General features: G+C 40.6%; 1 protein-coding gene across 1 annotated transcript in view; it reads left to right on the top strand.

Moving 5' to 3' along the window:
• The window catches only part of UBE2H (ubiquitin conjugating enzyme E2 H), a 242,895-nt gene extending 225,412 nt beyond the window's left edge, over positions 1-17,483 (top strand). The window contains exons 6-7 of the mRNA XM_053716375.1: positions 501-629; positions 16,122-17,483. Of these exons, the coding sequence (XP_053572350.1) occupies positions 501-629; positions 16,122-16,246 (254 nt within the window). The 3' untranslated portion in view covers positions 16,247-17,483. The remainder of the gene's footprint in view (positions 1-500; positions 630-16,121) is intronic.
• Positions 17,484-17,767: the final 284 nt, after the last annotated feature.

The following is a 17,767-nucleotide window of genomic DNA, read 5'->3' as shown; positions in this document are numbered from 1 at the left end:
GCCATGTTTTAACTTAGGTTTCCTTCTCTGCTGTGACCAATTAGGGACAGTTATAAATAGGTCACTAGAGTGTGCAGCCAATGGCTGTATGGAATAGAACAGTGTTCTGCACTTCTGTTTCTAACAGGAACTGAAAAGCTCACAATTTCAGAATGTTTATTGCAGAGTTTGTTTTTTAAATGTATTTATACAATTTATTTTATATTATCATCTCAAGATGTTTAATGTCCCTTTTTAAATCGGTGCTGAGTTTGTGTTACTGGCAGCTGTGGCGTTAAATCAAAAGCAGCAGTGATTTAAGCCAATTGTTTACCTTCATGAGTCATGGTCACCCGGCACTAGGTAGTTGAATTAAGATGCATTGCTATGCCCCCTGGTATTTCTGTATAATAATAATAATAAAACATCCTCTGTAGATGGTTGTGATATGACTGTGAGGGTTACAGCTGGATATATTTTAATTTTTTGTTTAATGCAGTGTTTTGGTTTTTGTATTTCAGATCTCACCAATATATTTGAGTCCTTTTTGCCCCAGTTGCTGGCCTATCCTAACCCAATAGACCCACTTAATGGTGATGCTGCAGCTATGTATCTCCATCGACCAGAAGAATATAAGCAGAAAATTAAAGGTGAGTGCTTATGTTCAGTTAGATCAGTAGTTTTTGTTTTTTTCACCAGCCATAGTTTAATATTTGTTATGTAAAGAGGGTTCCAAAAGAAAAATGTGTAGCACCAGACTAAACTGCACATGTGGACAATATACAATGCACTATTTCAATACTAACTATTGTTTATTGATTATCAAACCATTATTTTAATTTTCCTCATCTTTTTGTTTTTTTGTGATACAAAACCAATCAATCCCTTGAACACAAAACAACCAATACCTTTAATACTTGCATTTCATTTTTCTCTTGTAAGGTGTATCCAGTCCACGGATCATCCATTACTTGTGGGATATTCTCCTTCCCAACAGGAAGCTGCAAGAGGATCACCCACAGCAGAGCTGTCTATATAGCTCCTCCCCTAACTGCCACCTCCCAGTCATTCTCTTGCAGCTCTCGACAAGATAGGAAGTAGCTAGAGAGAGGTGGTGCATTAATGTAGTTTATCTTCAATCAAAAGTTAATTTTCAAATGGTACCGGAGTTGTACTATTTTAGCCTCAGGCAGAAAGTTGAAGAAGAGTCTGCCTGTGCTCTTTGATGATGATAGCAGGTTGTAACTAAGATCCATTGCAGTTCTCACACATAACTGAAGAGATGAGGTAACTTCAGCTGGGGGAATAGCGTGCAGGGTCTTCTGCTATGAGGTATGTGCAGTTTTAAATTTTTCTAGAGAAATGATATGCTAGAAAATGCTGACAATACCGGATTTATTTAAGGTAAGCCTGATTGCAGTGATTTAATAACGACTGGTATCATGCTTGCTGTAAAGGGTAATATTTTTTTTATTTACTCACATTACTGAATAGATATAACGTTTGCTGAAGGTGTATGAACGTTTATTACATATTGGTGATAAAACTTTATTCTTCGGCCCAGTTTTTTCCACATGGCTGACTAGATTTTGCCTAGGGATATCTTTTTTTTTTGGCCCTCTCACTGTGAGTACAGGCTGGGAGGGGCCTATTTCTCCAACATAGGTGTGTCCGGTCCACGGCGTCATCCTTACTTGTGGGATATTCTCTTCCCCAACAGGAAATGGCAAAGAGCCCAGCAAAGCTGGTCACATGATCCCTCCTAGGCTCCGCCTTCCCCAGTCATTCTCTTTGCCGTTGTACAGGCAACATCTCCACGGAGATGGCTTAGAGTTTTTTGGTGTTTAAATGTAGTTTTTATTCTTCAATCAAGAGTTTGTTATTTTAAAATAGTGCTGGTATGTACTATTTACTCTGAAACAGAAAAGAGATGAAGATTTCTGTTTGTAAGAGGAAAATGATTTTAGCAACCGTTACTAAAATCGATGGCTGTTTCCACACAGGACTGTTGAGAGGAATTAACTTCAGTTGGGGGAAACAGTGAGCAGACTTTTGCTGCTTGAGGTATGACACATTTCTAACAAGACTTGGTAATGTTGGAAGCTGTCATTTTCCCTATGGGATCCGGTAAGCCATTTTTATTAAATAAGAATAAAGGGCTTCACAAGGGCTTTAAAGACTGGTAGACATTTTTCTGGGCTAAAACGATTGATATATAAGCATTTTTAATACTTCATAGTTTTGAGGAGTTATTTTATTCTTTGGAATCATGTAAAATAACCGGCAGGCACTGTATTGGACACCTTTTTCACTGGGGGCCTTCTCTAATCATAGGCAGAGCCTCATTTTCGCGCCTCTATTGCGCAGTTGTTTTTGGGAAGCAAGACATGCAGATGCATGTGTGAGGAGCTCAGATACATAGAAAAAGCTTACTGAAGGCGTCATTTGATATCGTATTCCCCTTTGGGCTTGGTTGGGTCTCAGCAAAGCAGATACCAGGGACTGTATAGGGGTTAAATGTAAAGACGGCTCCGGTTCCGTTATTTTAAGAGTTAAAGCTTTCAAATTTGGTGTGCAATACTTTTAAGGCTTTAAGACACTGTGGTGAAATTTTGGTGAATTTTGAACAATTCCTTCATACTTTTTCATATTTTCAGTAATAAAGTGTGTTCAGTTTAAAATTTAAAGTGACAGTAACGGTTTTATTTTAAAACGTTTTTTGTACTTTGTTATCAAGTTTATGCCTGTTTAACATGTCTGAACTATCAGATAGACTATGTTCTGTATGTGGGGAAGCCAAGGTTCCTTCTCATTTAAATAGATGTGATTTATGTGACACAAAATTTAGAGAAAATGATGCCCAAGATGATTCCTCAAGTGAGGGGAGTAAGCATGGTACTGCATCATCCCCTCCTTCGTCTACGCCAGTCTTGCCCACACAGGAGGCCCCTAGTACATCTAGTGCGCCAATACTCCTTACTATGCAACAATTAACAGCTGTAATGGATAATTCTATCAAAAACATTTTAGCCAAAATGCCCACTTATCAGCGAAAGCGCGACTGCTCTGTTTTAGAAAATACTGAAGAGCATGAGGACGCTGATGATATTGGTTCTGAAGTGCCCCTACACCAGTCTGAGGGGGCCAGGGAGGTTTTGTCTGAGGGAGAAATTTCAGATTCAGGGAAAATTTCTCAACAAGCTGAACCTGATGTGATTACATTCAAATTTAAATTGGAACATCTCCGCGCTCTGCTTAAGGAGGTGTTATCTACTCTGGATGATTGTGAGAATTTGGTCATTCCAGAGAAATTATGTAAGATGGACAAGTTCCTAGAGGTCCCGGGGCCCCCCGAAGCTTTTCCTATACCCAAGCGGGTGGCGGACATTGTAAACAAAGAATGGGAAAGGCCCGGCATACCTTTTGTCCCTCCCCCTATATTTAAGAAATTGTTTCCTATGGTCGACCCCAGAAAGGACTTATGGCAGACAGTCCCCAAGGTCGAGGGGGCGGTTTCTACTCTAAACAAACGCACTACTATCCCTATAGAAGATAGTTGTGCTTTCAAAGATCCTATGGATAAAAAATTAGAGGGTTTGCTTAAAAAGATGTTTGTTCAGCAAGGTTACCTTCTACAACCAATTTCATGCATGGTTCCTGTCACTACAGCAGCGTGTTTCTGGTTCGATGAACTAGAAAAGTCGCTCAATAAAGATTCTTCTTATGAGGAGATTATGGACAGAATTCATGCTCTCAAATTGGCTAACTCTTTTACTTTAGACGCCACTTTGCAATTGGCTAGATTAGCGGCGAAAAATTCAGGGTTTGCTATTGTGGCGCGCAGAGCGCTTTGGCTAAAATCTTGGTCAGCGGATGCGTCTTCCAAGAACAAATTGCTTAACATACCTTTCAAGGGGAAAACGCTGTTTGGCCCTGACTTGAAAGAGATTATTTCTGATATCACTGGGGGTAAGGGCCACGCCCTTCCTCAGGATAGGTCTTTCAAGGCTAAAAATAAACCAAATTTTCGTCCCTTTCGCAGAAACGGACCAGCCCCAAGTGCTACTTCCTCTAAGCAAGAGGGTAATACTTCTCAAGCCAAGCCAGCCTGGAGGCCAATGCAAGGCTGGAACAAAGGTAAGCAGGCCAAGAAACCTGCCACTACTACCAAGACAGCATGAGATGTTGGCCCCCGATCCGGGACCGGATCTGGTGGGGGGCAGACTTTCTCTCTTCGCTCAGGCTTGGGCAAGAGATGTTCTGGATCCTTGGGCGCTAGAAATAGTCTCCCAAGGTTATCTTCTGGAATTCAAGGGGCTTCCCCCAAGGGGGAGGTTCCACAGGTCTCAATTGTCTTCAGACCACATAAAAAGACAGGCATTCTTACATTGTGTAGAAGACCTGTTAAAAATGGGAGTGATTCATCCTGTTCCATTAGGAGAACAAGGGATGGGATTCTACTCCAATCTGCTCATAGTTCCCAAAAAAGAGGGAACATTCAGACCAATCTTAGATCTCAAGATCCTAAACAAGTTTCTCAAGGTTCCATCGTTCAAAATGGAAACCATTCGGACAATTCTTCCTTCCATCCAGGAAGGTCAATTCATGACCACGGTGGATTTAAAGGATGCGTATCTACATATTCCTATCCACAAGGAACATCATCGGTTCTTAAGGTTCGCCTTTCTGGACAAGCATTACCAGTTTGTGGCACTTCCATTCGGATTAGCCACTGCTCCAAGAATTTTCACAAAGGTACTAGGGTCCCTTCTAGCGGTGCTACGACCAAGGGGCATTGCAGTAGTACCTTACTTGGACGACATACTGATTCAAGCGTCGTCCCTACCACAAGCAAAGGCTCATACGGACATTGTCCTGGCCTTTCTCAGATCTCACGGGTGGAAAGTGAACGTAGAAAAAAGTTCTCTATCTCCGTCAACAAGAGTTCCCTTCTTGGGAACAATAATAGACTCCTTAGAAATGAGGATTTTTCTGACAGAGGCCAGAAAATCAAAACTTCTAAGCTCTTGTCAAGTACTTCATTCTGTTCCTCTTCCTTCCATAGCGCAGTGCATGGAAGTAATAGGTTTGATGGTCGCGGCAATGGACATAGTTCCTTTTGCGCGAATTCATCTGAGACCATTACAACTGTGCATGCTCAGTCAGTGGAATGGGGATTATACAGACTTGTCTCCGACGATACAAGTAGATCAGAGGACCAGAGATTCACTCCGTTGGTGGCTGACCCTGGACAACCTGTCACAGGGGATGAGCTTCCGCAGACCAGAGTGGGTCATGGGAACTCCTGAAAGCTCAGGGTCTTTGGTCTCGGGAAGAATCTCTTCTCCCGATAAATATTCTGGAACTGAGAGCGATATTCAATGCTCTCAAGGCTTGGCCTCAGCTAGCAAAGGCCAAATTCATACGGTTTCAATCAGACAACATGACGACTGTTGCGTATATCAACCATCAAGGGGGAACAAGGAGTTCCCTGGCGATGGAAGAAGTGACCAAAATCATTCAATGGGCGGAGACTCACTCCTGCCACTTGTCTGCAATCCACATCCCAGGAGTGGAAAATTGGGAAGCGGATTTTCTGAGTCGTCAGACATTTCATCCGGGGGAGTGGGAACTCCATCCGGAAATATTTGCCCAATTTACTCAATTGTGGGGCATTCCAGACATGGATCTGATGGCCTCTCGTCAGAACTTCAAGGTTCCTTGCTACGGGTCCAGATCCAGGGATCCCAAGGCGACTCTAGTAGATGCACTAGTAGCACCTTGGACCTTCAACCTAGCTTATGTATTCCCACTGTTTCCTCTCATCCCCAGGCTGGTAGCCAGGATCAATCAGGAGAGGGCATCAGTGATCTTGATAGCTCCTGCGTGGCCACGCAGGACTTGGTATGCAGACCTGGTGAATATGTCATCGGCTCCACCATGGAAGCTACCTTTGAGACAGGACCTTCTTGTTCAAGGTCCGTTCAAACATCCGAATCTGGCCTCACTCCAACTGACTGCTTGGAGATTGAACGCTTGATTTTATCAAAGCGAGGGTTCTCAGATTCTGTCATTGATACTCTTGTTCAGGCCAGAAAGCCTGTAACTAGAAAAATCTACCATAAAATATGGAAAAAATATATCTGTTGGTGTGAATCTAAAGGATTCCCATGGAACAAGATAAAAATTCCTAAGATTCTATCCTTTCTTCAAGAAGGTTTGGAGAAAGGATTATCTGCAAGTTCTTTGAAGGGACAGATTTCTGCTTTATCTGTTTTACTTCACAAAAAGCTGGCGGCTGTGCCAGATGTTCAAGCTTTTGTTCAGGCTCTGGTTAGAATCAAGCCTGTTTACAAACCTTTGACTCCTCCTTGGAGTCTCAATTTAGTTCTTTCAGTTCTTCAGGGGGTTCCGTTTGAACCCTTACATTCCGTAGATATTAAGTTATTATCTTGGAAAGTTTTGTTTTTGGTTGCAATTTCTTCTGCTAGAAGAGTTTCAGAGTTATCTGCTCTGCAGTGTTCTCCTCCTTATCTGGTGTTCCATGCAGATAAGGTGGTTTTGCGTACTAAACCTGGTTTTCTTCCGAAAGTTGTTTCTAACAAAAACATTAACCAGGAGATAGTCGTGCCTTCTTTGTGTCCGAATCCAGTTTCAAAGAAGGAACGTTTGTTGCACAATTTGGATGTAGTTCGTGCTCTAAAATTCTATTTAGATGCTACAAAGGATTTCAGACAAACATCTTCCTTGTTTGTTGTTTATTCTGGTAAAAGGAGAGGTCAAAAAGCAACTTCTACCTCTCTCTCTTTTTGGCTTAAAAGCATCATCAGATTGGCTTACGAGACTGCCGGACGGCAGCCTCCTGAAAGAATCACAGCTCATTCCACTAGGGCCGTGGCTTCCACATGGGCCTTCAAGAACGAGGCTTCTGTTGATCAGATATGTAAGGCAGCGACTTGGTCTTCACTGCACACTTTTACTAAATTTTACAATTTGATACTTTTGCTTCTTCTGAGGCTATTTTTGGGAGAAAGGTTTTGCAAGCCGTGGTGCCTTCCATCTAGGTGACCTGATTTGCTCCCTCCCATCATCCGTGTCCTAAAGCTTTGGTATTGGTTCCCACAAGTAAGGATGACGCCGTGGACCGGACACACCTATGTTGGAGAAAACAGAATTTATGTTTACCTGATAAATTACTTTCTCAAACGGTGTGTCCGGTCCACGGCCCGCCCTGGTTTTTTAATCAGGTCTGATAATTTATTTTCTTTAACTACAGTCACCACGGTATCATATGATTTCTCCTATGCAAATATTCCTCCTTTACGACGGTCGAATGACTGGGGAAGGCGGAGCCTAGGAGGGATCATGTGACCAGCTTTGCTGGGCTCTTTGCCATTTCCTGTTGGGGAAGAGAATATCCCACAAGTAAGGATGACGCCGTGGACCGGACACACCGTTGGAGAAAGTAATTTATCAGGTAAACATAAATTCTGTTTTTCTGCCTAAATTGTGCATTAGTTTTTGCAGTTTGAGACATCCAGCTTCCCTGAAGGAGTCCCCCGAACATTTAGGACCTCTCTACAGGGTTTTTATGCCTTCCAAAGTCGTATGGGCAGGTAGGGCCACAGTAGAGCTGTGGCAGTTTTTTGTGACTGTTTAAAAACGTTTATCGTTTTTTTGATCCGGTTTTGAAACTAAGGGGTTAATCCATTTGCAAGTGGGTGCAATGCTCTTTTAGCCTATTATACACACTGTACAGATTTCGTAAGATTTACTGCTTTTTTCACTGTTTTGCAGTTTCTGTGATTGTTTTTTTTTCTCTTAAAGGCACAGTACCGTTTTTATTTTCTGCTTGTTCAGTTATTAAAGTGTTTTCCAAGCTTGCTGGTCTCATTACTAGTCTGTTTAAACATGTCTGACATAGAGGAAATTCATTGTTCATTATGTTTAGAAGCCATTGTGGAACCCCCTCTTAGAATGTGTACCAAATGCACTGATTTTACTATAGATTACAAAGACCATATTCTGGCTTTAAAAAATTTATCACCAGAAGAAATTAACAAGGAGGAAGTTATGCCGTCTAACTCTCCCCACGTGTCAGATCCTATAAATCCCGCTCAGGGGACGCCTAGTACATCTAGGGCGCCCATTGCGTATACCTTGCAAGACATGGCGGCAGTTATGAATCATACCCTTACAGAGGTATTATCTAAACTGCCAGGATTGCAAGGAAAGCGAGACAGCTCTGGGACTAGAATAAATACAGAGCTCTCTGACGCTTTAGTAGCTATGTCTGATACACCCCCACATTATACTGAAGCTGAATTTTCAGGGAAGATACTTCAATCTGATTCTGATATGTCTACGTTTAAATTTAAGCTTGAAAACCTCCGCGTATTGCTCAGGGAGGTTTTAGCAACTCTGGACGACTGACACTATTGTAGTCCCAGAGAAATTATGTAGATTGGATTAATACTATGCAGTACCTACTTACACTGATGGTTTTTCCAATCCCTAAAAGGTTTTCTGAAATTATTACAAAGGAATGGGATAGACCAGGTGTACCGTTCTCTCCCCCTCCTGTTTTTAAAAGATGTTTCCTATAGACGCCGCTACACGGGACTTATGGCAGACGGTCCCTAAGGTGGAGGGAGCAGTTTCTACTCTAGCTAAGCGTACCACTATCCCTGTCGTGGACAGTTGTGCTTTTCTAGATCCAATGGATAAAAAATTAGAGGGTTACCTTAAAAAATTTTTATTCAACAAGGTTTTATTCTCCAGCCTCTTGCATGCATTGCCCCAGTCACTGCTGCTGCGGCTTTCTGGTTTGAGTCCCTAGAGGAGGCTCTACAGGTTGAAACCCCGTTGCAAGATATTATTGACAAGCTTAGGGCCCTTAAGCTAGCCAATTCATTTGTTTCTGATGCCGTTGTTCATTTAACCAAGCTAACGGCTAAAAATTCAGCTGACTTCAAAGTCTAAAGTTCTCAACATTCCCTTCAAAGGACAAACCCTATTCGGGCCTGGACTGAAGGAGATCATTTCTGACATCACTGGAGGAAAAGGTCACGCCCTTCCTCAAGACAGGTCCAACAAATTAAGGACCAAACAGTCTAGTTTTCGGCCCTTTCGAAACTTCAAGAGTGGCGCAGCTTCAACTTCCTCTAACACAAAACAAGAGGGAACTTTTGCCCAGTCTAACCCGGTCTGGAGACCTAACCAGGCTTGGAACAAGGGGAAACAGTCCAAAAAGCTTGCTGCTGCCTCTAAGACAGCATGAAGGAGCAGCCCCCGATCCGGAAACGGATCTAGTAGGGGGCAGACTCTCTCTCTTCGCCCAGGCTTGGGCAAGAGATGTCCAGGATCCCTGGGCATTGGAAATTGTGTCCAAGGGTTATCTTCTGGAATTCAAAACCTCTCCCCCAAAAGGGAGATTTCATCTCTCACTTTTATCTGCAAACCAGATAAAAAGAGAGGCATTCTTACATTGTGTTAAAGACCTTCTAATTATGGGAGTGATCCACCCAGTTCCGCAGGAGGAACAGGGTCAGGGCTTCTATTCAAATCTGTTTGTAGTTCCCAAGAAAGAGGGAACATTCAGACCAATCTTGGATCTCAAAATCTTAAACAAATTTCTCAGAGTTCCATCCTTCAAGATGGAGACTATTCGAACCATCCTTCCTATGATCCAGGAGGGTCACTATATGACTACCGTAGACCTAAAGGATGCTTATCTTCACATCCCGATACACAAAGATCATCATCGTTTTCTCAGGTTTGCCTTTCTAGACAGGCACTACCAGTTTGTGGCTCTTCCCTTCGGGTTGGCCACGGCACCAAGAATCTTTACAAAGTTTCTAGGGTCCCTTCTAGCGGTCCTAAGGCCGCGGGGTATAGCAGTAGCCCCTTAGACGACATTCTGATACAGGTATCGACTTTTCAAGTTGCCAGGTCCCACACGGACATTGTTCTGGCATTTCTGAGGTCCCATGGGTGGAAGGTGAACGAAGAAAAAAGCTCTCTATCACCTCTAACAAAAGTTTCATTCCTAGGGACTCTGATAGATTCGGTAGAAATGAAGATTTACCTAACGGAGGCCAGATTGTCAAAACTTTTAGACTCTTGCCGTGTTCTTTATTCCACTTCTCGTCCTTCAGTGGCTCAGTGTAAGGAAGTAACTGGTTTAATGGTAGCGGCAATGGACATAGTACCGCTTGCCCGCCTACATCTCAGACCGCTGCAACTTTGCATGCTCAGTCAGTGGAATGGGGATTACACAGATTTGTCCCCTCTACTAAATCTGGATCAAGAAACCAGGGATTCTCTTCTCTGGTGGCTATCTCAGGTCCGTCTGTCCAAAGGGATGAGCTTCCGCAGGCCAGACTGGACTATAGTAACGACAGATGCCAGCCTTCTGGGCTGGGGTGCAGTCTGGAACTCCCTGAAGGCTCAGAGCTCATAGACTCAGGAGGAGACACTCCTTCCGATAAACATTCTGGAACTAAGAGCGATATTTAATTCTCTTCAGGCTTGGCCTCAGCTTGCTGCGGTCAGGTTCATCAGATTTCAGTCGGACAATATCACGACTGTAGCCTACATCAACCATCAAGGGGGAACAAGGAGTTCCCTTGCAATGTTGGAGGTTTCAAAAATAATTCTTTGGGCAGAGGTTTACTCTTGCCATCTCTCAGCTATCCATATCCCAGGAGTAGAGAACTGGGAGGCGGATTTTCTAAGTCGGCAGACTTTTCATCCGGGGGAGTGGGAACTCCATCCGGAAGTGTTTGCACAGTTGATTCAACGCAGAATTGGATCTCATGGCGTCTCGTCAGAACGTCAAGCTTCCACCGTTTCCTCTGCTCCCTCGTCTGATTGCCAAGATCAAGCAGGAGAGAGCTTCGGTGATTTTGATAGCACCTGCGTGGCCACGCAGGACTTGGTATGCAGATCTGGTGGACATGTCATCCCTTCCACCATGGGCTCTACCGCTGAGACAGGACCTTCTACTTCAGGATCCTTTCAACCATCCAAATCTAATTTCTCTGCGTCTGACTGCTTGGAGATTGAACGCTTGATTTTATCAGAACGCGGTTTCTCTGAGTCAGTCATTGATACCTTAATTCAGGCTCGAAAGCCTGTCACCAGGAAAATCTATCATAAGATATTGTGTAAATATCTTCATTGGTGTGAATCCAAAGGTTACTCATGGAGTAAGGTCAGGATTCCCAGGATATTATCTTTTCTCCAAGAGGGATTGGAGAAGGGATTGTCAGCTAGTTCCTTAAAGTGGCAGATTTCTGCTCTGTTTATTCTTTTGCACAAGCGTCTGGCGGATGTTCCAGACGTTCAGGCATTTTGTCAGGCTTCAGTTAGAATCAAGCCTGTGTTTAAAACTGTTGCTCCGCCATGGAGTTTAAATTTAATTCTTAAGGTTCTTCAAGGGGTTCCGTTTGAACCTCTGCATTCCATAGATATCAAGCTTTTATCTTGGAAAGTTCTGTTTTTGGTAGCTATTTCTTCGGCTCGAAGAGTTTCCGAGTTATCTGCCTTACAGTGTGATTCCCCTTATGTGATCTTCCATGCAGATAAGGTAGTTTTGCGTACCAAACCTGGGTTTCTTCCTAAGGTTGTATCTAATAAGAATATCCATCAGGAAATTGTTGTTCCGTCACTGTGTCCTAATCCTTCTTCAAAGAAGGAACGTCTGTTACATAATCTTGACGTGGTTCGTGCTTTTAAGTTTTATTTACAAGCTACTAAGGATTTTCGTCAAACATCGGCATTGTTTGTTGTTTACTCTGGACAGAGAAGAGGCCAAAAGACTTCAGCAACTTCTCTTTCCTTTTGGTTAAGAAGTATAATCCGCTTATCTTATGAGACTGCTGGCCAGCAGCCTCCTGTAAGAATTACAGCTCATTCCACTAGAGCAGTGGTTTCCACATGGGCTTTTAAAAATGAGGCTTCTGTTGAACAGATTTGCAAGGCGGCGACTTGGTCTTCGCTCCATACTTTTTCTAAATTCTACAAATTTGATACTTTTGCTTCTTCGGAGGCTATTTTTGGGAGAAAGGTCTTACAGGCAGTGGTGCCTTCCATTTAAGCACCTGCCTTGTCCCTCCCTTCATCCGTGTCCTAAAGCTTTGGTATTGGTATCCCACAAGTAATGGATGATCCGTGGACTGGATACACCTTACAAGAGAAAACGAAATTTATGCTTACCTGATAAATTTATTTCTCTTGTGGTGTATCCAGTCCACGGCCCGCCCTGTCTTTTTAAGGCAGGTGTTTTTTAAATTTTTAAACTACAGTCACCACTGCACCTTATAGTTTCTCCTTTCTCTTGCTTCAATCTGATTCTGATATGTCAGGGCTGGACTGTACTGTTAATTCAGGATCAGACTGATATGCTACAGGAAGGTTCTTCTCTGTGAAAGGCACACGTTGAGCAAAAAGAGGCTGCTCCTTGGGTGGTAACTAGCCATAGAACAAGCTATTATGCTATTGTCCGTTCCCAGGTTAAGCACTTCTCTCTTTTTAGTTTTATTATCCTTACGTGTTTATTAAAGGGACAGTCTAAACCAAAATGTTTGTTGTTTAAAAAGATAGATAATGCCTTTACTACCCATTCCCCAGCTTTGCACAACCAACATTGTTATATTAATATATTTTATAACATTTTAATCTCTAAATGTCTGCCTGTTTCTAAGCCACTACAGACAGCCTCTTATCACATGCTTTTTTTTATTTCCTTTTCACAAGACACTACTAATTCATGTGGGCCATATATATATATCTTGCTCTTTCCAGTGGAGTTGTGTAGGACACAGCATTAATTGGCTTAGCCCTGATATAAGGGGACAATCTGTAGAAGCTTAGATACAAGGTAATCGGAGGTAAAAAGTATATTAATATAACAGTGTTAGCTGTACCAAACTGGGTGATGGGTAACAAAGGGATTGTCTATCTTTTTTAAACAATGAACATTTTGGAATGACTATCCCTTTAAGTTTCTTTGTTATACCATGTTTTGTCTTTTTTTGTGTTTTTGTCATGTGTTTAGTGTCTTGCTTTATTTGTCAGTCACATCAATGAGAGGTGCTAAATATTGTAAGTTGTCTGGATGTTGTGAAACTTCCTCTAATCCTTTAGCATAGCGATCATTATTACCTTGCAGAGTCTCCATGCCTTAGTGCAAGGAATGGCCATATGGGTAATTGATTAACCCTATTTGTTCATTTAATTAAATCAGATTGATTTATAGCTCTTTTACATATTAAACATCACTTACCATAGTTAGTTTCTGTTTACCTGGGGTTTCTGGAATTGCTCTTGAGGAGACACTTTTACCGATGTATAAATATTGCCAGACTTCTGTTCCAAACCACTATTAGACCCCTGGGTCACGCATAAGTGCAACCTTTTGGGAAGCTGTGCTATAGTTTCACACTGCTCACTGATAAGTTTATTTCAAGTCTAGATTTATAGGAGAATTTGAAGTCCTGATGGACCTCTGTTTATAGGGTTGGTCTCTAAATCCAGGTAGTGTTGCACAGTTTTAATTGATAGTTCTTGCATAATGGGTTTAGTATTTCTTAGATTCCAGAGATATCTAGTTGGCTGGTATATACCCTCTGGCATCCGAGAGCTGAATTATACCAGATAATAGATATAAACTTAAATCTCCATTATTTGTATGCCGTCATTTTCTATACTTGTAAAACTATAATCCTTAATGTCTTCTTATTGATGTCAATTTTCATTCGATTGCTTAGAGGTCTAAGAGTGGCCTCTAGCTAAGTCCAAAATGCATTATTAGTGAAATGCATTACAAAAGGAGGTGTATATTTTCATTAGTATTTGGTTTATGATATCTGTTAAAGGTGATTATTCTTGCACTGTTGAGTATTATTTATATATTGTCTCTGATGTATCACAATTTGTATATTTGTGCTTGACCTCTCTTTAAAAAAAAAAAAAAAAAAAAAGTATATTGCAGAGTTGATCCATTACATAGAAGTATAATTATACATTTTTGTTTCAAATCTCAAGCAGTTTACTGTCCCTTTTAAAAGGGAAAAAAAAAGTTGCATCCCTATTAATCAGTACAGCTGTGAGTGTTTTACTTTTCAGCCATTGAACTTCTATCCATATTCATATTAGAAGTTTTTAGAGGTTTAAAATGACTAAAATTCTTCTTTTCCTTTATATACGACTCTCTCTGCCTGTAGGTCTCCATTTTTGTTTCTGCCTTGGAATTGTGGGTGGCATTGCTTTTGCTTCACCCCATAGCATTTTTATTTTTGTAGAATAGCTAGTCACAAGCTCAGGCCCTTCATTTTGCTTCCTAGTTTTCATTGCATAAATAAATTTTATATATATATAATGTCCTTGTTGGGCCATGGAACTTGGTGAAGTTTGTGCAGTGAATAGAATTTCTCTCACACTGTCTGGTAGACCAGGTAAGTGCCAGGGAGTAGGTGGCCTCTAATAAATAAATATATATATATGCGCTACCAAGGTGCTGAACCAAAAGTGGGCGGCTCCTAAGCTTACATTCCTGCTTTTTCGAATAAAGAGAGCAAGAAAAATTGATAATAGGAGGAAATTAGAAAGTTGCTTAAAATTGCTGCTCTATCTGAATCATGAAAGGATACATTTGGGGTTTGTGTCCCTTTAAGTTACCTTTATTGCTCTTTATGGTTTGCATTCTGCTCTTGCCTCCTGGGCTTTATGCATTATATTATCTAGTTTTTATTTCCCTTATAACAGCGGTTTTATCTTCCAGGTCATCCATATGGAATATCCTTGTTTGCTGAAGCAGATATTGGATATGTCTACGTTTGTGTGTTTAGCTGTATCTTGTGCCTTATGTGGCCCCCAGATGCTTTTGTCCTTGGAAAACCTTTAGTTTGTATGTTCATTACATCATTTTTTTCAGTTTTTACAAACCATAATCCATTAAGAGCTTTTAAAAGCATCCTTTTTTTTTTTTTTCCCCAGCAGGTTTTAGGAAAATAAATTAGGATTCAAGACTTTGATATTGGGGGTAACACTTTCTTGTTTAAAACTACTTTTAATAGCGTTTTTACTGCAGCTAACATTCTGCGAGTTAAAGGACCAATAAACTCCACATTTCAACAATGCATAAAATGTATTTCAGATAATTCCAATATGCTTATGGATAATGTCCTATTTCAGCCTAACTTTGAATCCTTAAGATACCACTTGCTAAAAATCTTTGTAAAAACTACAAGTTTGTCTGGTTTCTGCCATTATTTTGTAAAAACTATATTATGCGGCTGGAAAATTATTCCTGTATGTATCATAATGGGATAATTTCATTAGGCCTATGCAAAGGTAATGGGCCCTTAGGGTATCAGGCTGGTATGTCTTGCCTAACAGAACTGCTTCCTCAAGTGATTCACAAAAACAACGAAGGGATGCAGAAAGCATGTTCTTATCGCTTTGGCCTCGTCAAAAACTTGTTCCCCTGGTCTATGTCCTTATTTTGTCTCAGTTCTATCTTAGTACTGAAATGTAACCCTGAGACAGAAGTTAAAGTGAGTTTGTTTTTAATTAAAGAAAAGTGATTTTTTTTTAATGCTAGTTTGTGTTCGCTACTTATACAAACTAGATAAATCAGAAGTGAAATTTTACTTTGCTTCCCAATCGGTCTTTCAGGTTTTGAAATGTTTGTCATCCATATTGAACTTGAGTCTTATTTGTGTTGCCCCCTTTTCTGTGTTTTTTTTTTCTTTTTATTGTGGACCTTCTTCTCCAACCTTGCTCTATGTAAAACCGCTATACCTGTAAACTGAGTGGGTAAATACAGAGGAAAGAAGAACCCTTGGGAGTTATTCCCATTACTATTACTAGATGAACTGGGTACATGAGGAGTAGGGAAACGCAATAATATTGATGCATGGTAGAAAAATACAGTTACATTAAACCAACTAAACAAACAAAAAGGCCCTACTCTGAAGCGCTTACAATTGGCAGGTTAAATGGTGCGTACAGGTGTGGAATAGCTGGTCATTCTTATTTGTAATGTGCCAGTAGAAAATGCAGTGCTATACTAAGATTGTCCGACTCCTGAATCACTAGCACTAATGTTTAATCCTTCTTTGTCTTCCCATCTCTAGAATACATCCAAAAATATGCAACAGAAGAGGCGCTGAAAGAACAGGAGGAACGCACAGGGGACAGCTCATCTGAAAGCTCTATGTCGGACTTCTCTGAAGACGAAGCCCAGGATATGGAGTTGTAGTAGAAGCAATCTGCTTTTCGGAAGTGAAAAACACAAAAGACTTATTTCCTAACCATGAAAAGCAGACTATAATATTCATATTTAAACAAAGCAATTTTTTTTATTACTAAAACAAGGTTTTTATGAATAATAGCATTGATATATCACCCTCTTTAGGTCTTGATTTTCCTGGTCATTTCTCAACCCAATGTGCATAGCGTATCCCCACATTCCATTTTGGTAGCTGTGTGCATGAGTTCAGCAGTCCAACGTTGTGTGCTACTTGAACTCTGTCTAAGGAAAAAAAATATATGTTGGAAAAAAAAAGCAAAAAAGAAACAAAACTCACAAAAAGCAACAAATAACAATTCTGGCTGCTGTGATACATAGTATTCAAGTAGTGTTGTCATTTTTATCAGCGCCCTAACGAGCAGAGCACACCTGGGACTGGGACATTGCATCTTCCAGAAATATATGGTGAACTTTGGGGCATATTGTATTTAAAGAAAAAAAAAAAAGAAAAAAATATGAAAAAAGCCTTTAGAGTATCAATACAAACGTCAAAGGATTGTGTGCTTAGTGGGTCACCCTTTGCTATAAATTTTTTTTTTTTTTTAAAAAAAGCCTGCGTATTAGTTTTGAAACACATTAAAGAAGCTTGTACGAGCAGGAGTTCATACACCTCAGATTTTAAGTACATAAACATTTTTTTTTTTAATTGTGGATTCCTTTTCTCATCTACTTGTTTAGGACAAGACGGGACAGGGAATGTTTAAACCACTAGTTTATTGTTGTATCTTGTTGGTCTTCAGCTTGATGGATTTTGTTCCTTGTTTGAAGGCCTAGGATTGAGCTGAGCTGGTGGTTGTGATCCTTTTTTTCTTTTTCACCTTTTTAGAATGAGGCTGGTGAATTGTATGACTTAATTTACTTTCAAATATAGAGACTGCTACAATTGTGCGTCTGGTTATTCAAGGTTCTTTCAGAGTGTGTGTGGTTTCTACTATGTTCTCATTGTCACTTAAAGTGTTTAAGTACAGACCAGGATTACAACAACCTCAAATTATTGTGTAACACTGTATCATATTAGTGCTCTCAACTCCTTCAGGCATGTGAAGCTACGAAAATGCATTTTGTTACACATAGGCAGTTTCTCCTTTTCACTATACCATATGTGCTTTGTTTCGGATCATGTCACAGCATCTGATTCTGCAGAATAAAGAGAAGGGGATCCAGAAAATAAAACCCATACATGCAAGTTTCTGGAATTGTGCTGTGCTGCTTACCTGGATAATTTTGTGTTGGCTGAATGGCTGCCTTTGTGAAACTAATTAAAAAACAAACACACACAAGAATAAACCAAACAGGAGATGAAATGAATAATCATGTGCTTTAGGGGACTAACCCCTTTAGGTTTTAATATATGGAAGCTAACATACTATGTAAATATGGTTTTGTTTTACTCTCCTTGAGATTTCTACTTTTACCCGTTTTTTTTTTTTTTTAAATATATTTATATATATATATATATACAGTATATGT

This window comes from Bombina bombina, chromosome 6 (genome assembly GCF_027579735.1).
Source record: "Bombina bombina isolate aBomBom1 chromosome 6, aBomBom1.pri, whole genome shotgun sequence".
Lineage (NCBI taxonomy): Eukaryota > Metazoa > Chordata > Amphibia > Anura > Bombinatoridae > Bombina > Bombina bombina.
The sequence above is the reverse complement of the archived record's forward strand: the minus strand, read 5'-3'. Positions and strand labels throughout refer to the sequence as shown.